The 22,401-nt window shown below is 38.1% G+C and overlaps 2 protein-coding genes across 5 annotated transcripts; one reads left to right on the top strand and one right to left on the bottom strand.

Annotated features, from left to right (window-relative positions):
• The first annotated feature begins 63 nt into the window (after nt 1-63).
• slc2a12 (solute carrier family 2 member 12) lies at nt 64-8,342 on the top strand. Of its 2 annotated transcripts, XM_067482271.1 has the most exons (6): nt 64-327; nt 1,432-1,553; nt 4,338-5,630; nt 6,525-6,647; nt 6,934-7,066; nt 7,160-8,342. In XM_067482271.1, exons 2-6 carry the CDS (start codon nt 1,457-1,459, stop codon nt 7,251-7,253), a joined length of 1,740 nt encoding a protein of 579 aa, XP_067338372.1. In that variant the 5' UTR covers nt 64-327; nt 1,432-1,456; the 3' UTR covers nt 7,254-8,342. The 2 variants fall into 2 exon arrangements, with proteins under 2 accessions (XP_067338372.1, XP_067338373.1); XM_067482272.1 differs by lacking the exon at nt 64-327 and having other exon boundaries at nt 1,442-1,580.
• Nucleotides 8,343-8,581: 239 nt separating this feature from the next.
• Nucleotides 8,582-13,860, bottom strand: tbpl1 (TBP-like 1). Of its 3 annotated transcripts, none has more exons than XM_067482273.1 (7): nt 13,734-13,860; nt 12,467-12,710; nt 12,275-12,357; nt 11,732-11,795; nt 10,916-11,019; nt 10,303-10,397; nt 8,582-9,954 (listed from the first exon to the last, which is right to left on the bottom strand). In XM_067482273.1, the coding sequence occupies exons 2-7, from the start codon at nt 12,599-12,601 to the stop codon at nt 9,872-9,874; spliced, it is 564 nt and encodes a 187-aa protein (XP_067338374.1). In that variant the 5' UTR covers nt 12,602-12,710; nt 13,734-13,860; the 3' UTR covers nt 8,582-9,871. The 3 variants fall into 3 exon arrangements, with proteins under 3 accessions (XP_067338374.1, XP_067338375.1, XP_067338376.1); XM_067482274.1 differs by having other exon boundaries at nt 13,742-13,822; XM_067482275.1 differs by lacking the exon at nt 13,734-13,860 and adding an exon at nt 13,118-13,704.
• Nucleotides 13,861-22,401: the final 8,541 nt, after the last annotated feature.

Genomic DNA, 22,401 nt, shown 5'->3' with positions numbered 1-22,401 from the left:
AACGAGTAACCCAACAGAAAGTCATCAACCTTCCAAAACACATGGTTCCTGAAATACTTTTACGCTGTGATACTACTTGTTTGACGAATAGAAATACACGTTGGGCACGCGGAGGCCTAATCCACGTTTCCTATTGGTGGTTTAGCTAGACATGGGCGGGGCTACGTACTTGTCTTACCAAAACAAGCTGACTGTGTGCAGCGACACGAGCAAAAGAGGAGTTGGGAGCAGGGTAAAAGTCAGGCCGGACACCAAGTCTGAAAAGAAAGCGAATGGAACGGGAATCACGACTCTAAACTGACAGCAGAATCACTGCTGGAGCGTCAGGTACGAACAGTATCATAACAAACAACTCCTTTTACAACTTTAGCATGTTTTACTGAGAGTTTTATGCAGTAAAACCTGCACTAAACAATGAACAAGCTCCCAGGGCTTAAAGTTGTTAGCTTTGACATCTGCTAAAAGGTCGTTGTTTTTCTTGGGGTTCTATGGTTCTATTGTTTTTCCAAAACAAAAACAACAACAACAACAACAACAAAATGACCTTGAAATATTTTATAGTGAAGTCATGGGAGAGATGAACAAACAGACCTTGTTTAGGCAGTTTTCCAATTCTGTGTTGTCAGTCATTCTAAAAAGTGTGCCGTCCATAGGATGCTAATGCACCTAAAGTGTAGGAATGTGCACTTGGGATGCCAGTTTGTAAACCAGTTTCATCAGTCAAACAAATGCAACAAACTAAATAAACAGGAGAGTGTCTCGGGATACATGCAAAGGCAACAGTCATTGAAAATACTAAAGAGCTGTAGTAGCTGTAGATGTCTATTGTGTCCATTAGACTCTTTTTTGGTAACCTGCATGTATCCATGATCAGCAAATGCGTCAGCTAGTGTAAGTTTCAATTAGACTGCTGAAAACATTTATTTATTTATTTATTTTCAATTTTTAAATATTATTATTGAATATTCTAGGGTTGGTCTTCTGTCTCTAAAGGAGGAAAAACACTCCTCAAAAGTTTGGCTCCTTTAGTTTGTCTGGAGCTAAGACTTGGGAGTAATTGACCGGAATTCCTGAGCAGCACACTGTTCATTAAAAAATGATCATCTAATTTCACATTATAGATTTTTGTCTTCATGCACCAAGTTTTTGTATAGATTCATTTAACATTAAAAAGGTATAAACAAAATTTTGATGCCGCTAATATTCATAAATATTACTATTGAGATATGAAATCAGGTCCCATCCCTCTCATCTCTCAAGAACAGGCAGGTTTTGTTCTTGAAGAATGGTGCAGTATAGATCAACAAAAAGTTCAGGACTGGTATGACTGGATTTCAGTGTCTAGGTGCAAAACGTTGGCTCTTTTAGATGTTTGCTTGTGTACTTTACAGAATGAATGAAACTTCTTTGTTTGCGTGTGTTTCTATTTAGGTAGGTCTACCGTTAGACGTGGCTGATGATGGACCCTGACAGTGAGACAAAAAGGATGACCTCTTACCTCCCAGGCAGCCTCTCCCATGAAACCCAGAAACTGGCCCCACCCAGAGGCCCAGGTAGACAACAGTAGCATTTTTATCAGAGTAACTAAACTTTCATTTATTTAATATGCTTACAATTACAAGACATAGTTGCATAATATTTCTTACTGTGCTTAGGGTGGGTGACCTGGTTAGTTACAGTGGGGCTCCTCCCTACAACTGATATTCCATGATGTCTAACACTGAGCCTCCACCAACAATTGGGGCTAATGCAAAACTTGTTTTTACTGAAAATCTGCAAATTAGGGATGTGTTCCAAAAAGCATACCTGAGTTATCTTACATTTCTGAGTATACTGTTGTAAAAAGTGTTGCTCTGTCTTTTGCTGAGAAATTATCCACAACCTGTTTCTTGGAAAAGGTGTATGAATTGCCAGAAGTATGAAAACAGTGATCATTCAGCTAAAACATACATCTGCTGTATGTGCAACTTCCTTAGACAGTTTTTCAAACTCTGTAAATGATGAAGCCAAAAGTTGCTTATGTTGATTATGTTTTTATGCTTGTGTGTGTCATTCTGACCTTGGTGGCGTAATACAAAAATGTGACACAGTCATATTACAATCTTACTGATAATTGTTTAAGACATTTTTAAGGAAAATGTTTACATCAACAGGACTTGGATAGTTTGACAGAAACACAAACATGATTCAAATTGTATAATATTTTTGCTTGATCGATGTATGAAAATGCAAATTTGGCTGAAATGCTGCAGTTTTACTGCACTGGCTCTGCTATAATTACACCTTTACACTGAAATAATAATCAGATAATATTACTGTAGTTAATGTCAGATCAATGTCAAAGAAAGACAACCATGTTAGCACAGTGATAAGCAAATAGCAGACCTCCTACCTCTCCTCCCTCTCAGTTGTCTCTGTGGCTTTACATTAAGAAAGCCGTGTCTGAATAAAAGAGGGAGAATCATTTACCTGTTGTCCTCAGCAATGCTCCTCCATTTGTTTATTGAAGGCATTCCTGGGTAAAACAGAGTGTAGCCCCCCCTTTCAGAACCATTCAATACGAGTTAGTTTTAATGAATAAAACTACTTTTGAATTTATGTTGAGTTTTGGCAGAATTTAAATATATTTCCAAAACACTGAAAAATAATTCAGATTTCATTTTCTGCCTGTATTGTAAATCTCTAGGCATAATAAATAATAATAATTGCAGTGTGGTGCCCATTGTTCAAAGCAGCTGAAGGAAAGATAAATGTCAACAGCAGTAATTACAGAGTAATGTTTCTGACTGCATGTCAATAACAAGTTTTATCATTTTGGATTCATAACTAAAAAATATTGCATCTCTGTCAAATGTAGAGTCATCAGTTTTCTGTTTGGTTTGTCCTATCTGTTGAACGATAATAAATACCTGTTATCTCAATTTGATACATCCAGGACAAATTATGTAAGCTTACACCCCTCACACACACACACTTAGAAGGCATCAGCATTCTTTTTGTGAACTCTAATTTCACAGAGTCAGCACAGTTAATGCGACTTCATAGTTGGGGGGGAAACCTACAGAGAAAAAACGCTGCCAATAGTAATCAGTTAGTTTTAGTAGTATGATTTATTGATGCTATGTGACCTTTTACCCTGTTGCCCCAGACATCATTTGGTCAGTTGAATACTTTTGTTAGTAACAAGTCCTCCATTCCTCTATATTATTTTTTCTCTTCCTCTTTTAGATTTTGCATATCTACCTGCTGCTGCATATCATATCATATCATGCTTACAAAAACTGCCCACAAGATCATCTGCTGATTTTTAAAAATGAATAGTTTTAAACAAGAACATAGTAATTGTTTGATCACTAAAAGGAACAACTGGTTGTGGCCCTACTCCCAGAGAGGTCATAAAATGAGGTAACACTTTAATAACCCAGTTTATTCTGAGCAAGGCTTACTATCTTACCCCTTTCATCTTCAATTAGCAGATGTTTGGTGAAACCTGCTTCCTGACTGGCAGAATATGTTTTATATTATTAAAATGTACTATGAAATGTATTATTAAAATTTTTTGTTTTGCTAAATGAGATAAAGTTTCTAAATAGTTTCTATCTTTAATCTTTGTAGAACATTGTTACCTAATAACATCTCATTAGCTACTAAGCCTTTATCTAAATTTCCCTTATGTACAGTATGTCCGGTTGGTTGGCCATTACCAGTTTGTCAGTCTCTGTAAATCTGTAAATCCCATAAGATCTTAGCTCATTCTCAACTACCTTTGGCAGTGCATCCCACTTTGACTTAGGGACTTTCATCCTTTACTGCACAGAAGTTTCTCCACGCTATGGCAGCCACTTGGTTGTGCACTTCCACCTATGCCCTGCCTGTTAGCATCTTGCACCCTCATCAAGCTCATCAAGCTATAAAGATACATAACACAGGGGGCATAGGCGAGAAAACATTCCACATGTTACCAGATTAGGTGAGGTGTACTTTGAGGTTAATTTGCAATCCCCTTTTTAATTTATAATTTCTTCAAAAGACAAAATAGGCTATATAACAATCGGTTTTCCTTTTTTTTTGCCCAATAACAATGTCCACCCTTACTCTTACAAATGGACCCTGATCAGCATAAGCCTCTGTATATGTGAATACAGCACTTTGTGAAATCATTATACCTGGTGCAGAGTGAGGTACTTACTTTCTGAATGCAGTAATTATAGTCTACATATTATGACTATTTTTTTTTTTGTCTGTTGTTTAAGGAAAATGTGGCAACTTCTGTAGCCCTTGAAAAAGGACATTACAATCTGATTTTTCTGACTGACTGTGTTTCTGTCCCCCTTCAGGATGCAGCTGGCTGGTGGGGGTGGCAGCTATAGTGGCCTCTCTCAGCGGCCTGATGCTGGGATATGAAATGGGCTTGACCTCTGGAGTTCTGCTGCAGCTGCGTGGCCTCCTCTCACTATCCTGCCGGGAACAGGAACTGCTGGTCAGCTCCCACCTGCTCGGCGCTCTCCTTGTCTGCTTGGCTGGAGGCCCCGTATTAGATCGCTACGGACGTCGCTGCTCCTTATTCCTTAGCGCCACCCTGGTGGTTGGAGGCACTGTTGTACTCATTGCTGTCACCTCACTTGTTGCACTAACACTAGGCCGGCTAATAGTCGGCATGGGAACAGCACTGTCAGGGACAGCGGCGTGTCTGTACATTGCAGAGATCTCACCGAGGGAGAGGAGGGGTCTGCTGGTGACGCTTTATGAGCTGATGTTAGTTGTGGGTGTAATGCTGGGATTCAGCTGTAGTTATGCCTTTGCTACTCTACCTCACGGGTGGGCGTATACATTTGGACTAGTTATCCCACCAGCATTGCTGCAAATTGGAGCACTTGTGTTCCTTCCTCCCAGTCCACGCTTCCTGGTTGCTCAGGGCAAAGTGGAGCAGGCTAAGGTCATACTGGTCAGACTGAGAGGTGGTGTTAAGGGAAATGGTGTGGAGGAAGTGGAAATGGAGCTCAGAGACATCCAAGCTGGACTAAAAGAGGAATCAGAGCACAGTTTCTGGGAGTTGTTCAGTGCTAAGGCCAACCTGCGTTCACGGCTGCTAATAGGTGTAGCTCTGGTCTTCCTCCAGCAGGCTACTGGTCAACCAAACCTCCTCTCCTATGCTTCACCACTTCTGCGCAGTGTAGGCTTTAACAGTGATGCTGCAGCAACCTTGGCATCCACAGGATTCGGAGTGGTCAAAGTAGTAGGCACCATCCCGGCCGTGGTGCTGGTTGACCGTGTGGGACCTAAGAGCTTTTTGTGTGTGGGTGCTGTCGGAATGGGAATGTCACTAGCTGTACTTGGTACAGTATCTCTACAAAGCCGCACTCACCTCACCAGCCTGTGTAAAAGTCAGACTACACAAAACAACACAAATGTGTTGTGGGATTTAAACAAAACCTCAACAGATTTGGAAAAAAGTGAATTTTTTTCTACACACCTCCTCAGCCAGTGGGACAGTGACGAGGCACAGAGGACTAACAGAGAGGATGATGAGATTTTGGGGCCACGCGTGGACGTGTCCTCCCCACTGAAGTGGGCATCATTGATCAGCTTGTTGATTTATGTGGCAGCCTTTTCCATCAGCCTTGGGCCAAGTAAGTACACGTTTATTTTGGGAACACAACTTAAATATGCCGGGCACATTAAGCATTTCTCGCATTATTTGCATACTTAGTTATATCGTAGACTTAAGTGTAATTCAATCAAAATTGTATTTTTATAATCCAAAAGTATTCAGGCTCTTTATTCAGTACTTTGTACAGCCCTTTTGGCAGCAATATGGCTTCTTGAGCAGGTCTCTACAAGGTTTGCACATCTGGATTTGTTCAGCGTAATCTTTCTGGCAGATCCTCTGAAGCTGCATCATATTGAATGGGAAGAGTCTTAACTGCCATTTTCAGGTCTCTCCCTAGACGCTCAGTGGGGTTTAGGTCTGGGCCTTGGCTGACCTGAAGAACAGAGAAGAGTCCTGGAGTCCTGAAATCTATTGGTTGTTGGTTTCAGTTTATTGCATTGAAAGATAAATTATTGCCCTTGAGTTTTATTATAGTGGTCAACATAGAGTTTCTTGGTCTTTGTGTCTTGGTTTATGTCCTGACATGCTGTCTCAAGTGTGGGACCATAAATTATAGCGTTAATACTTTTGTAAATGAGACCTTTTCTTATTTTGATACTCATACATTTGTTAAAATTTCTAAAAATATGTTTTCACTTAGTTACTTTGTGAAAAGGCTTTATAAAACACTCATAGCACACATATTTTTGTTTGTCTGTTGTATATATGGTTGTAGCATCTGTAAAACACTGCTGTGTAGTACAAAGTACAGCAGTGGTTATTATACAGTAACCAAGCTTAGGTAATGCATATATGGAAATGCTGTTTTTTTTTCCTAGTTAAACCAGTGTAGACCCTGATCTTCAAACATATGTTATAAACCATTTCCCCTTGTTTCCCTGTATATGTGTCTTTGTGTTACTTCCCATTCCAGTGGTGTACGTGGTTCTTAGTGAGATCTTTCCAATGGCAATCAGAGGACGGGCTGTGTGTGTAGTGTCAGCTGTGAACTGGGCCACTAACCTGCTGATCTCCATGACCTTCCTCACCATTACAGGTGTGTGTTTTATTTGTTAGATTTTAGTTTAGTGTAGGTTGAAGCCAATTGTGTCAGAGTTGTCAGCAAAGTGTTGACCTACAAAGGAACAAATGCCCCTGTTGTGGATTTACAATACCGTAGGGAAAGAGAAAGAAAGAAAAAGAGAAAGTCCTAACCTAGATTTGATTAGATTAGTAACATCTGCAAGTCAAGGCACAGGTTTATCAGTGTCATGATCAGATTTACAAAGTTTGCCAATCTAACTTGTTGGCCAAGTGCATATATTATGTCTTTGTTTTTCTAGAGAAGATCGGGGTTCCTAATGTGATGTTTCTCTACTCTGCCATGAGCTTTGCTCTACTGGTGTTTGTATTCCTCTGTATTCCTGAGACCAAAGGTCGCTCGCTGGAGGAGATATCAAAGGAACTGGCTAAAAAGTGAGTGGTAGCTTACTCATAACCTCAATGTTCTCAATTAATGAAGTAAATTAGTATGAGTAATAATTTGTCTTCTTCTTTCTGCTTTACCAGAAAGCATTTTGAAGTCAGGATTTGTAGGCAAGTTCAACCACAGGAGAGCCTGATCAGCAGCAGCACATTCACAGAGATTCCAGCCAACAACTGACTCCTTCATGAGACAGTACTGTAAACCTCATCTGCTGTGCTCAAAAGCAAGGATCAAGAACATTACATTACTATTAGGAATTATGGGTACATTTCATACATCTCACTCAAATCGCTACATCACCAAAGCTTCAGTCGATTCCAGTAATATTGTCTGTCATAGTTTTTTTCTAGCTACATGTGCAAAAGAAGAAAACAGCAGGGATGCTGGAAATAACATAGAGGAAAGATTTCAATTATGGAGAATATCTATAGCTCAGGGGTCATTGCTTGATAAGGAACATTAATAAAAGGTAATAAACTGAGACTAAAAGTGACATTCGATAAAATATATACAAGATTATTTAAATCTCTGCGTTTCAGTGCATAAAGACTTTTTTGATTCCTTTGCTGCCAGCAGAATTGATTAAACCCCTTGGATTAATGTGTAGAAACTGTACTGTAGTGTAATATGTTGCGTAATATGTTGTGTAATAACACCAACATGGCCCAAAGCATTTATACCAGTTATGTTATGGGACATAAATATGCATGAAGGCCACAGTAGCTTGGGGAAGAAACAGTCTGCTCCAGTGTAGATGGCTAAATCCTTAAAAACAAGAAATTAATGAAAAAATACTAAACTTGTTAGGTCTTGTAGTAATACTGCATAGATCATTTACCAGCTAGCACTGCTATAGAGTAAAATGTTTCACTTGTTAGTGATTATAAAACTCATAGTTAATGAGTGTAACGTTTTACTGGGGAAAAAAAGGACTTGCATGAACTGTTCACAATAAAAATTGCTAATTTTATATACACAAACCTTTTAATTAGTGTAGTAACATTTAGAAATGTGTTTGCAAACACTCAAGCTGAATTATTTAAAAAAAAAAACATTGTATGAAGTAGCTTACATGCTAAAGCTGGGGGGCTGGTGGCTCAGTGGTAGAGCATTGGGTTTGGATGCAGAAAGATAGATAAAATGGGACGGTTGCGGCGTAAAACCTCTGAATGGACGAGCCGAAAGCCGTTGATCCTACATGCTAAAGCTGGTACATTGAAGCAGGTCAGGAACAATTTATGAATAAAAAAGAAATACATTTCGGGTCTGCTTTTTTCGTGAATCTTTATTTTTATAGAAAATACAAAATTCTGAACAAGTGTCACAAATGTTCACTTTAAAGTTTGTCCCAACAACAAGAAGTCAATATCTTGCGCATCAGATAATTTATTATATACATACATGTTACCTCTATAGATGTAAGACCCATTACAAGTGCCAGCAATCAGGTAAGACTGTACTATCCAGTTAAAATGCATCCTTTTAATGTTTTGAAAGAAGTTGTATTTTTGGACAACTTACGCAACAGATTAATGACATGCTATTTCCTAATGCTATGTCCTAATCGAACACTGTTAGTGGTCTTACATTGCCTTCTAAGCGTACACACTAAATGAATGTATGGCCAAGCCTGTAGGCCAGGGGTGTTAGGCCTCGAGGCCTCCAGAGACTTGTCTCTACATTACACACTGCTGATCACAGTACCTGGATCAGGTGTGTTCAATCAATCAGACGCTGGAAGATAAGAGTTGTGCAGGGACAGTTGCACTTTTCCCTAAAGCGCTTTACAATGTTGCTTCTCATTCACCAACTCTCATGTGCGCACACACACAACTACAATTGTGGCTGCCTGACCCACCGGGAGCAACTTAGTTCAGGGTCGTGTACAAAGGGCACCAAAGAAACGTGTAGCCTGGAAGGACTGGGAGTCGAACCACTGACCCTGTGCGCAGTGAAACTAAACATCAGGTCAATGACTTAACAACTCAACACTTAAAATATTCGGAACCCTTCAAAAGTTACATAACATTAAGTAGACTAATCTCAATTTTTATATTGATTAGGTCTAAAAACAAGTCTTCAATATTTGTAATTTCACATGTTCAAAACTATTTTTAACAGAATGTGTGTGCATTGTCATCAAGTGTGTGAAACACTAAAAAGAAAATTTAAAAAAAAGATCAACAGCAGTAATAACATGAATGCATATTGTGAGCAGATACATATATCTGCATAAGGACAGGCTTACATGTGTAACAGTCCACTGGTTTGATTCTGTTATTCAGCCTATGAATTGGCTGCTGTTTTTTTCTTAGAATAATATATGTGTAATGCAGTGGATGCTTTGTATTTGTGTTAACGCAAACTATGGACGGAGATTATCCAAGATAATGTGGTAAATGGCCTGATTTTTTAAATGTTATCACGCTATTTTGCAAACTTGCCACAACTCTTAGGTGTTAAAATGTTTGAATTGTTAAACACGTTTTCCTGTATCCATGCAAAGACATCGGGTGCAAATAATGAACAAAGAGGAACAGTTTCTGAGGAAGGATGAAGTCTGGAAGACATTTGCATGTTTAGGATGTTAAAAATCACAACCACAAAATCTACAACAGTGATGGAATTTGAATCAAACTGGGCTTGGATTAGGATTTTTGAAAATACCAAGATCCAGATGACTTAGTCTCTTGATTATGTTAAATTATATAGTTAAAAAAGCTAATAAATCCAAAAGTGGTTTCTTATCAGTCTTGTCTTCACCTTAACTTTCTTGTCTCGAAAAATGTTTTCCTTCATTTGCAGATGGGTTTCTGACACTCAAACAGTAGAGGATAGATCTGCTCCACAGCTGTGGCCACATTCTGCACATTTGGTCCTAAATAATTGGGTAGAGGGGAGTTGCAGTGGGATAAGAAAATAACAATTTCTTAATACAAGAACAGACAAAAAACAAAACTTGAGATTTGAGAATTGCAGGTCATGATAAAGGCAAATCATCACATCAATAATAAAATGTCCTGCTTTGGGTCAACTAATAGATACCATATTACGAGGGCTTTAATAATTTCACTTGAGTAAAATTCCTTGAGGAATTTATTTAAACACTTTGTTTACCCTGAAACACTATGAAAGTGCATTATGATAATGTGACCTCAATCTTTAAGCTGGTGTGTACTCTAGCTGTTGGTAAAGCAGGGTGATCAAGGTTAGTGTGTATGTGTACCTGTAACTGTGAGGCTGCCAGTAGAGAACACTTGTATAGTAGCTCTGAGATTTTTGATCCTGTATGTGGCAGCAGGATGGAGTTCTGGTTCATAACTGACAAACAGAAACAAATGTAAAGTTCAATACACCAAGGCTTCTTGCACAACAGTGTGTTTATATGATGACCAATACTCCATTTGTCATCATAAACAAGGTAATCAACTGAATACAATGACACTCATCAACGTCCTATGTCTGCTTAACTCACAGTGAGTGCTCTTACCACCAGAGGTCGTCCTATACCAGCAAAATCAAAGTTACATTTCAAACAGGACTACTGACTAAAAAATATATTGAGGTTCCTCAGACAAAACAAAACAATCATAACCAAATTGTTTCATAGGGATCTATGACAGATCTGTATTTTTTCTTTTATGGGATAACAATTTTTAAAAGTAAACATTTTAAAGCTTGGAAAGATTGGTGACTGCCATGTAAGAGATCCGTGACGCGAGAAGCTAAAACCAATATATTACTTATAAATACACATGAACTCCAAAAAGCCTGAATGCTGATGAAAGAGATCATTTCAGATTAGTGTAATGTTCGTAGTTGTGATGTACAGTATTTACCTGGCAATGGGCCGGTTGTTCTTAGTAAAGTCTATGAGGTGGACTGCAAAGGGCATGGAGCACACTGCCAGGACATTCACAACTCTAAAGGCTGAAAACCTCACCTAAACAAACACAGAAATGTATATATTTATAGATATATATTTTACCCCGTTATAATAAACCTAAACCTCTTTTTTGTTATATAGTCTTATTGCTGTATCATATACTTTTGTTGTTCCTATAAGTCCTTGCAGAACTAGCAAACAAGTGTTTAGCTGGATAAAACTTTCACCACAGTGAATGCAAAGCTTTGACAATTTTAAAGTAAGTCTAAGCCGGTATTGGAAAATGCAGGAAAAGCTTACAACATTATTTTGCACTGCAAATCTACCACCCCATCAAGTCAGTGTGCAGGATGACTTGGTTGCTGTCCTGTTATTTCCACAAACAATGAGACATGACATGGCTAAGGGCAAATAAGAACCCAAATGAAATCTAGTCATGTACATGGACTCATAATGCACTTTTTTTTTACCCTTATAAGTTTAAAAACCCAGTATGTTGGATTTGGTATGTTGTAATACACCTGAAAGGTAATGACAAACCATACATATTCATGTATATCATTAATGATGTATTGTTTTTGATTACATTGTAATGAACTATTCTTTTGCAAATGTCTATGCAAATGTCAAAAAGCTATTAAGGACTAAAGATTTACACACAAGACCTTAGCATCAACTAACTGCAGTACCTCGGCAGATTAACAACGTATCTAGTTTCTGCATGTTCCCAAAATAATATAACAATGAATAGCTACGTCATTATTCTCACCTTGAAGCCTAGTTTCTGCAGACAGCGTGCTAACCTGCGAGCACCAAGTTTTGCCTCATCCTCACTAAATGAGAAAGGAATAGGAGTGACAGCATAATTATGGTACATTAAGGGTAATGTGTTTGATTTGTCTTTCAATAAAAATAACACACAAAAAGTAAAAGGAAACTGTAGCTTTAGTTTGCACTGTGTTAGTTTGTGGTGGCCAACGTCTAATTACAAGCTCTTATCAGCAATGTATCTGCAACATGGAAAAGGCCACAAAATTATTGCCATTTGATGAAAGATATTCCTACAATGTTCAGCTGAAATTATTATTTTTATTATCACACTAACACTTAACCTTATTAGCAACATCAGCAAACAACAAATGTCTGACAATAAAAATATGAATCGCCTTTCACTAAACAGAATCTCTATAACGAAAGGGACCATGGTAGGCTATGATGGAACCCTCGTCTTTTAATGGACTGGGCATTTGAAAATGCAGGACATAATAACAACAACATATTTGCTGTTGTTTTTCATAACTTTACTGTCTACCTTGTTGCTCCAGTGCAGATAATTTTCCCTGAGGACCAGATCGTAGCCGTTATCTTGGGTTTACGAAGTTTCATGAGTACTTTCTGAAAACAACAACAAAAAAATGGTCACAATTAATGCTGCCTTCGCAGTAAGGTTAGCAGCATATATGAGCAAGAATCTCTTTTGTTTTTCTGAGACGTTGGTTCTTACCCCTAGTTCTGGCTTGTAGATGACATTGGTTCCCTCTAAGGCAATCGTGCGCAGGTTAAGGTGGCACCTAGTCCTGAAAGTTGCCACCACATTTGTGACAATAATATCAAGTGCCTCATCATTGCTTGAATCCATGAGGGCGTGTGCAAAGCAGCAAGGGGACCACCGGTGCTTTCTCCTTACATATACATCCCTATTGCTAACATCACAGCCATTTCATTGACAAGAGTGGGACAAAAGAAAGCTGCAAAACAAAAAAAATAACACACACAACATGATTTATTGCAGTGTTAAGAGCTACAAATGTATACATTTGACTATTTTTTATTCTGATCAAACATTTTCATCCCAGCAAGCACAATACAATATTTGTTATGTTTCCTTTTTTAAATCAATATGTACAAAAATAAAACAGATTATACATCGATTATCTACAGCAGCCCTATGTTTACCTATGATTAATTACCTTTATGGTATCATGACTAGCATGAGCTCAGAATATAGCTTGAACACACTGTGAAATCAACACATAAACAGTGCATCATATGAACCTGATGTCTGCTCTACTTGAACCTGCCTTAAATCGCCGAATGCATTTTTTTTCCCCTTTTTTTCCCCAATGCACTCTGTTTTGGGCATTTGTTAGCTTACCCGCTAGTGGTATCGTTATAGCCTCATACGTTTGCGTTAGCTGACGTTACTCTGTTGCCACTAGCTACCAAGCACAATAATGAATTACAACAGAAGCTAAATGAGACAAATATGAATGCATTTAAAGCTTAAGTAACGCTATGTGAAACCATACGGTATAATTTGGTGTATCATCTAAAATATGAGGTTCACTCCAGTGATTTAAGTTAACGTTACCGCAAAGTAACGCAAGTGAGAAGCTCGTTTGGGGGATTGATGCTAGCTAATCTTGAAATCCCAACAAACCGGCTATTAACTAACGTTATTTAAAAGTAATTCTGCATAACGTTAGCTGCGCGAGCTAACGTTTTGCAGCTAGAATTCATAGCAATGAAAGCCCAAAAGAAACAATAACGGCACCAAACCTTAACATATGCCTAGCCAATGTAGGGGAGCAATCTATCGGTTAGCTAGCAACAAAGAAAAGTGCCCAGGCTATAATGAATGAAAAGTTGTTAGCCCGCTAAGCTAGCGTAACTATCTGTTTTACGCTATAATGAAGGACCAGGTGAGTTTAAGTGCTAATGGAAAATATGTGTAACGTTATTTCAAATGGTTGCTGAATTGATTTCTCTACCTCTTCACCTAGCTCTCATCTGCAAAACGAAGACATAAACAAGCCAGCCAGCAGCAAAATATTATGGACAGACCACTTCCTCTGCAATCAAGGGACCCACGAGGAATACATTTTCCGGCTTCAGCTTTCAAAATAAAACAGGAGAAATTGTAAGCTTCAGAATAATGGCAAATTCCGGTTACAGCTTCCCAGTATAACAATAAAAGTATTAAGAACACCCAAGACACAATTTTTATATTTAATTTAAAGCATGCATATACATGCATCTGGCTTCCTATAGAGATTCATTTCTGTAATAGACTAAGCTATTACAGATATAACTTGTAATAAGAAGAAGAAGAAGAAAAAGAAGTAGATGCACCATTTGGACAACGAAGGTTGTTTTGGGGGGAAATAAAACACATACAATTTTGGTATACACTAATCAGGCATAACATTATGATCACTTCTCCCATTTAATCCAATCCATCCATGAATTTTACTTTTACAAGGTTATAATTTCTCAGTCTTTAGGTTGAAACTAACAGAAAGGTGATTGTTATAATATGTGTTTATTATTGAGGTTATTGAAGTTAAAGTGGGCAGAGGTGTCACACTGCAGTGCATTATAAGAAGAAGTGGTTCTTGTATTTTGGCCATGTCGTGGCCAATTAGGGTGGCTAAAACATTATAACCACCTTTCTCATAATGCACTCGAGTAGAATTTGCTGCAGAGCCAGTCTATTGGATTGTGTTAAATTGCACAGGTGGTCATAATACATATCATAAATACATTTTTAGTAATTTGAAGTTATAGTCCAAGTAAGGGTTAAAACGATAATTGACCCTTGCCAAATTCAGTGTCCACAATTGTGTCGTAATGTCTTTGTCTGCCAATATTATACTCAACAGGCTTATGTTAACACCATTTCCAGACAACAATGCGTAATATATTTCATTGTTTATGGTTTATTGACATTTAAAAGATGTGGATTAGTAATTTCTCCAGGGAAAATGAGCACATCTGGACAGTAAATGCTCCACTGGGAATTCTGGACAGGACACAAAAGAGGAGAAGAAGTAAAGTTTGGAGGCGGTAAATGTTTGTGTTATCAATGAGAGAACTCACAGCCGCTCTCGTTGCTCATGAATGAATTCAGTGAATGAATGCTGTCCTGAAGTATCTGTGCAGTGTCACATCCTGCAGTTATTGTGACCTTTAGCCAAACTGATCATTACTTCATTTGTGAAAAACTGGTTCTTGAGCCCATTTTTACTTTGTTTACCATGTGTAGTTTTGCACAACACTGCATGAAAGTGAAACTGATAAGAATAATATAATCTTGAGATTATGCCATGAGATAAAGCTGCTTTACCTAAAGACAAATTTTAATGTGTGTGCATTTGTGTTTGTGTGTTTCTGCATGTGCTCTTTCATGTTTATTTGGTTGTGCAAATTCATATCAGTGACATCTTGCTTATGCACATTTATGCACTGTGTTCTGTAACCTAGCTCTGCTGTTCTGAGGACTGCAAACACTTCTCCCTCCTGGCCTGCACCCAAATAAAACAAAAAAATAGCTTCTTTATGATTCAGACTTGTTGTTATTGTTCTTCCTCCCTGGTTACCAAATTGTCTCTTTCCTCCTTTCATTTAATCTTCCTGGGCTTCTTTTGATGAAATATAGCCTTGTAATTCCCATCCATTCTGCACAAGAACCTTGTTCAGATGTCCCAAGATGTTTACTATAAAGGTTTAGATTTAAAGCAGGTTAGGGAAGTCAGACCACTAGCATTGATGGTGTGCATGTGTTTGTGTGTGTTGTGAGATGGCTGACGCAGGGTGCAGAAGTATGTTTACAATTTGTTGGGTTGTACATCACTGAGCCAGTCTCTTCCCAGGGGAACAATGCTCTTATTTTCATTAGGTCATAAGCTGCAACATGTAAACACACAGATGTGAGCACTTACAGCTTAATAGATGCAGTTATTTCTAAGAATAAATAGACAGTCCATCACTATAGCTACTCCGTGTGTGTGTGTGTGTGTGTGTGTGTGTGTGTGTCTGTGTGTGTGTATGAGTGTGTGTGTTGAAGGCAAAGTGAGTTAGAGAAAGTGAGAGAGAAATCTTTTTTATTTTTCTTTGCCACATAAATAGGCAAATGCTTGCTACTGGTTGAAACATTGTTATCATAATATTACAGGGAAAAAAAGGCCATATTCACACATTCGTTTTCTTAAAAAATATATATATATATTTTCTCTATTTTCACCAAAGAGTTTTTGGTAACATCCTCAAATATATTATGTCTGGCTTTATCATTCCATGTTTTTGTCCAAAATCAATGACCATCTCTTGGTCCTGAGCCGTCAGTTTCCGCAGATACATTTTTGCAGTGATGTGCTGCTAGGGTGACCTCACTGTTGCTTGTAAACTGCACATGTTTGTCAGGACCTCAGTGTTCTGTTTATGTTGGGCGTACATCACAGGCCCATTTCAAAGAGAGACTGGGAGAGACTTTTTGTGTTGTAAACCTGAGGTCACTATTGGTTCTAGATATTGGTGGGAACTCTGTGAAGGATTACTAAAGCTTTACAAAGTTGAGTTTGTTCAGCAGGGGTGTATAAGATGAGTAAATGAAGAAGCCAGGTAGGATGTAGCAACAAAGCTAGACAGTAAAAAAATAAACAAATTAAGAAAAATGCACATACAGATAAAGTAGAGATGAACTAGAGAAATTATAAGATAATTATTATTTATGTATGTACATGCCCATGCATTTGTATGTAAGTGTTTCTGTATGAGACAGTGATGGATAGTGTGTGACTTTGCCGTGCAGAGGGAAGCCAGTGCTCTGGTAGTGCTGCTCTGGGGTCTCCCAGTGTAAACATAGACGTGGGAACGGCCAAGCCTGTTTATTTCAGCTCCATTCTCCATTCTTACTTGGACCAGTCAGCCAGGCATCAGGGCACAGCCAACACACTGGTTTCATGTACATATACACTGACCCAAATTTATAGATACATAGATATGCAAATACTTGCAAGCAGTTTTTGGACACATATGCATTTGCTTTCTGTCACATTGAGTTCATAAGCCTCAGTTCTCTCCTAATACCAAGCAACAATGTGACAGCAGACCTAAGTTTCTCTGTCTTTTCACTCACCTAAATGTTGAGAAGTCTAACAGAACTAATCAAAGGCCATAATTTTGACAATTCAACCAATGCTGTTGAATGTCTACAGAGAACTCTACAGAGAATTTTTTTCACCCTCACATCACAGTTCCAGAGGTGAGGTCGACAATCACTCTGACACTCATCATGTCAGATTTACTGGTCTAACATTAACACACCTGCATAAATGTTATGGAGTTCCCTGCCGCTGCCATGTTTAGACTAGTTTTGGAAATTATGACACTACCATCCCAAGTCTACAGTGAAATCATCAGCTATTTGAAGAACAGGAGAAGTGAAAAAATGAAAGACGCTGAGTCAGGGTAAAATAAAAGTCACTACTACATAGATGCATATATAAAGAATTGGAGTTCACGAGTTCCTCACGTATCATATCCATTGGTATAATCTGTAGCACCGGAAACCAGCCTTCCCCTTTTCAGAGTTGGCATAAGAAACATACAAACTCTAACTCAACCATAAATGTGAAAATTCTTTGCAGATTAGATTGCAATGCTATTAATGATTAATGTTCACAGTGATGAGTTTGATACTGTCTGCATTACTGTCTGCATCAGTAAGTCGAATGGCGCTATGACAACCAGCATCACCATGAGTAATAAAGTGTATCTCTCTAATACAATGTAGAGAGTTTTCTGTTTTGATGAGAAAAAACAAAATGTTTTGATATAAGAATTACATTTGGAATTGAAGAAGATGCTTTAGTGTAATCTGACATCTAACCAAATTCCTAAATATTTACATTGTGGGACAGTATCACTTACATCTCCATTTATAGGCTGGATAGGATTAGGGACGTTGGTCATTTGTACTCTTGTAAAATGCACACTTTATGTGTGTTTAGGACTTTACTTTAAACAGATAGGTCTGCATAGAATCAAAACCTGTAATCTGTTGTAATCTGGAGAAGGCCTAGTTTGTGGTGGCCCCAATGGCATTTGAAGCACAGAGTTCAAACTGTTACTGCTGATGGTTTTAGATCAAATGCTAATGTGATTGACAAAGGCATTCCTCAAAAATTCCTATGAGGCCCACTACGTTTTTATAATATTTATTTTTAAACTCAGCAATGTCATGCACATTTTTGTGCTGATATTACCATTTTTCAGTGGTTTAGTAACTATGAAGTATATTTTTGCTGCCTTGTAGCTCACTTCTAAATCACTTTGGATAAAAGCGTCTGCTAAATGACTAAATGTAAATGTAAATGTATATCTGAAATTTTTCATGATATATGACTATTTGCATATTTCCCATCTTCGAAACAAGAAAAAGGCTTGTTTTCATAATTTCAGACTCATTAAATTTGGAAAAGTGGAGAGTTCCTTCAATCATCAATAACATATTGAAAAAAGGATTTTTACAAAATATTTTTTTTAGGAATTTGTGTATTTGTGTAACATTCACCACCCTCAATTTTTCAGTCACTCCCTAGCCCTTATTTCTTTGTTTTATTAATGAATATAGCCGATACAATGCTTTAAGATGATATACCTTATGACAATCATCATAAATTTGGATAAGCTCATCTTTAAAAAGGTGTCTTAAATCAAGGCTTTGTGAATTACAAGGGGAAAAAAAACTCCATTGCTAAATTCTTTTGTGACTTATTAATCACAAGGACGAGCAAACAATACATTTTTGGTACAAAACTAGAGCAAGTCAGCTCCTCAGACAGGCAGCTAGTGTTTGGATAGAGAAGCAGTTGGTGTTTAAGCTTTGCAGAGTGGATTCTTCCTCTCTCACTATAAAACAGAGTGATGCAAAAACAAACCTTTGGAAGAGTCTGTTTGAACGGCAACTAACAACTGGACAGCCACATGTGTTAGCTGGTCGGTGACGTCTCTTTGATGACACGCTTGGGTGCTTTGATTACGCACTTTGCTGCAATCAGGAGAGAAATGCATTATTATAACTGTTGTCTCAATGTAGTTATAAAAGCATGTGCATGTGTTTGTTGAGCTTTGTCTTTTAGTAAGGACTTTTCTACACCTTGTGCTGGTACAGGCCTGTATTTGGATGGAATGGGGGAAGATTGGAGGTGTTGACATAGAAGGATGTTTTGGGGTGGCGTTTAGGGGAACAAGTCAGGGTGAAGGTGTAGAATGATGATAGGAAGAAGGGATGTGTGGTAAGGGGGTGCAGTGTTTTAAGCGCCTTAGGGTTTGGGAGTATTATTTGTATGGTATGCAGTATTGTTGCATGTTTGCATGCACACACTTTGTAATTGATCTGCTTTTACTCATACTTGTGTCTGAGTGCGATAAAACAAAGCAACAAAATTCTCCCACTCATACAGACAACTCAGAGACCCACGCGCGCACACACACACACACACACACACACACACACACACACAGATATCTAAATTAATGGTCTCCTTGTGGAGTCATCCAAAGGCCATGGGTGTTTGGGAGAAAAATTTCTTGGAAAAAGGCTTCATCATCTGAACATTTGCTCATTAGTAACCCCATCTTAGCCATACACAGAGAGAGCTACATCAAGGAATAATACTTATCATCCTAAAGAGGCATTTACTTAACAGTCGTTCCAAATGACAATAAAAGTTGTAGATGGAGAAAAGCAAAGGTGAAATCAGCCTTTGGTGTGAGAAGCACATACAGTAATGAGAAAGTGAACACAGCTCAAAGAGGGTCCACTAACAGAAAGAAAGAATTAGTACAGAAAATGTTATTTCTCTTACAGCTTCACTCAGTGCAGGAAGTCATTAAAGAGTAAGCCAATAAAGCTGTGTCAGATATATTGTATCCCTATCCTCCTCAGAGATATAAAATATTGCCCTCCTCTTCTCATCAGACATGGGGAACAGCATTTTACAGGCCCGCAATGTCCTCCTTTGGAGTTCAGAGAGTTTACTGAAGTTATCAACTGTCTCGTTGTTGGTTCTCAACATAATTGTTTCCGTTTTTATGGAATGTGACTCATAAGAGAAGGGCATCCAGGGTAACACAAAGGTTTTTAATGTGAGAACTAATTTCTTCTTTGTCCTTTAAAATGTCAAATATTTCAAAACAACACATTTTAATGTTTTTGCCTTAACTTAAAGCAGCATAAATCGATTTTCTAGCACAATGTAATCTCACTTTAAAAAGTTGCAACCAAAACAAAGTTTTTACACATCACTATTATGATGAGAGAACAAAACCCGACGGGTGAATTGGGTTATCAGTTCTTAATTGATTTATCATTACTTAACAAGTGATCCATTTTATATATCTTATGATTAAGCTATTGCAAACTATAATTATAGCAGCTAAAGATTTAGTATGAAAATATATAATATCTAGCTTTGTTCTACTATATTGTGCTACAAATGTGCTCCAAAATCTATCAAAATGTAGAGAAGTGCAATTGAATCCTCCTTCTTCAGTGGATTCACTCCATAGTAGTACCACATATTTCTTCTTAAAACAAATATTCTCTAATCCTGAGGCTTCAATGATCATAATTGTGTTTGGCTTTTAAGGTCCTTTTTCTCAGTTTAGGCCTGGCTGAGCTGTAGGCCTCCTTGTCATCAGAGCTAAAGGCTGCACCCTTCAACTTGACAGGGAGAAAGACCTCTTGGTTCAGGGCTTCTGGTTAATGCAGGTTTTAAAAAAAGCCCCGATTAACATACATAAACAGTTCTTGTATGTGAAGAACCAGTTTGCGAATACATTTATTTCCACATAATGATTTCTGTTTTACAGACCTACTTCAGAAGAATGTGATCTCTAATTTACACTAAAGTAAATGACTTGTTAACATTTTATGTTCGGTGTTTGTGTTTGTGCGTATGTGTATGAATGTGTGGGTGGGTGCATATCTGTGAGTTCACCCCTCACCCTATCGTGATGATATACTGTGTGCATTTTCTTTGTTCTATGTTTGTCTTGTGTTTTTCCCCCATCTGAATCTGTTTTTAACATATTTGGACAAGTATTTTATATCTTACGTTAGTTTGGAGGGAAGATAAGACGCCCCTGTGGCTTTTCCTGTTGATATGGTAGTTCATGCTCTGCCAAAATAAATATGCAACGTATTAGTAATAGAGCAAGAAGGCAAAAAAGGGAAGACATTTCTTATTTATGGACATTTTTACATGATCAAAGTGTTTATTAGTACGATACCAAATGTACCTTTTAGAAAACAGATAGATAGCTAGATAGATAGCTAGATAGCTAGATAGATAGATAGATAGATAGATAGATAGATAGATAGATAGCAAATTAATTGTAGGAAAAGAAGAGAGTAATAAACGTTGATGGAGGGATGGAAAAGGTGGGGGTAGGGGTGAGGTTAATCCAAACAACCCTGTGCCAGGTTATTTTTACGACAGTCCCATCAGCCATTATCTGCCTGCTCTGTTATGGTTAGGGATAAATACAGACCTGGGCAATACCAAGGAGGGGTAGATTTGTGTGCGTGAATGGTTTTGCATCTGTGTGGTAATGTGTAGTTTGGTGAGCTTACGTGGACTCTGTCATTCTCTCCCTCCACTGCAGCAGGGGAAGATAACCACAACAATTTATTCCATTTCATCAGACGCTCTTCTGGCCATTTTAGCCCTAATGGACACAGAACAGAACCAGCCTTTTTATCTTCTTGCTCAATAAAAATCTTACACGAGTCTGTTCATGAGACACTCTGTCTAAGAGCTAAATAAATATCAGTGTATTGATTGAGCTGGTGAGTGGGGAAAAAAGAAACAGTGTTTTTCAGATAACTAAACCAGAAGAGAATTTTCTGTGGGAAACAATTGTGTGTGTGTGTGTATAAGGAGAGAAAGAGCAAACTTGAACATAGTTACATGATATCATGATATCTGGCGTCAGATTCTCATCTGTAAGCTATCCAAACACCTGTGTTTAAGGCGTAGAGTCAAGATAAATGAGGGGTTTAAAGTTAGACATGCAGAGAAATTAATCTGTGAATGTGTGTGTGTTGTGTGTGTGGATGCAGACATTGTATTTAAAAGCTTTTGACACCACTTTTTATCATTGTGTGCTTATTTAAACATGCATTTCAGTTTTGTCTATGTCACTATCTACATTATTTGAGTTTACACACACCTGACCCCTCAGGGAAAGCCAATGTGCATGTGGGTAGGAGAGGAGCAGAGGTGACAGTGAGTTTGGAGCAGCAGAGAAATGATCTGCAGAGTTTATTATCTTTAATTAGCATGCAGGAGAAAAGTGATAGCGATAGATAAGGACCACCATTTCACTGATGGATCAGCTTTGTGTTTCCCCCCCCCCCCCCCCCCAAACTAAGAAGAAGTAACTTTGAACTGTCTTTATTTTAATGTATTTACTTTCAAGGATGGCTGTATGTGCAACGTATTATGTCCTGACTCTGAGGCTGTGTCCATGATCCCGCCCTCACATTCACTTCCTGTCCCAGGCTTTTATTTTGTACCCCTTTTCTCCCCTTTTCGGTCCCCAGTTCATTTCTCCAGCTTCACCAGTCATCAATGTTCACTATTGCTTTCA

Source organism: Channa argus, chromosome 17 (genome assembly GCF_033026475.1).
Source record: "Channa argus isolate prfri chromosome 17, Channa argus male v1.0, whole genome shotgun sequence".
Classification (NCBI taxonomy): domain Eukaryota; kingdom Metazoa; phylum Chordata; class Actinopteri; order Anabantiformes; family Channidae; genus Channa; species Channa argus.
The sequence above is the reverse complement of the archived record's forward strand: the minus strand, read 5'-3'. Positions and strand labels throughout refer to the sequence as shown.

Coding starts and splice junctions, on each gene's coding strand:
- slc2a12 (XM_067482271.1), top strand. CDS start 1,457: ATGATGGACCCTGACAGTGAGACAAAAAGGATGACCTCTTACCTCCCA. Junction 1,554..4,337: donor GGCCCCACCCAGAGGCCCAG/GTAGACAACAGT, acceptor GTCCCCCTTCAG/GATGCAGCTGGCTGGTGGGG. Junction 6,648..6,933: donor GACCTTCCTCACCATTACAG/GTGTGTGTTTTA, acceptor TTGTTTTTCTAG/AGAAGATCGGGGTTCCTAAT.
- tbpl1 (XM_067482273.1), bottom strand. CDS start 12,601: ATGGATTCAAGCAATGATGAGGCACTTGATATTATTGTCACAAATGTG. Junction 12,358..12,466: donor TCTACAAGCCAGAACTAGGG/GTAAGAACCAAC, acceptor TGTTGTTTTCAG/AAAGTACTCATGAAACTTCG. Junction 11,796..12,274: donor ATCTGCACTGGAGCAACAAG/GTAGACAGTAAA, acceptor TTTCTCATTTAG/TGAGGATGAGGCAAAACTTG.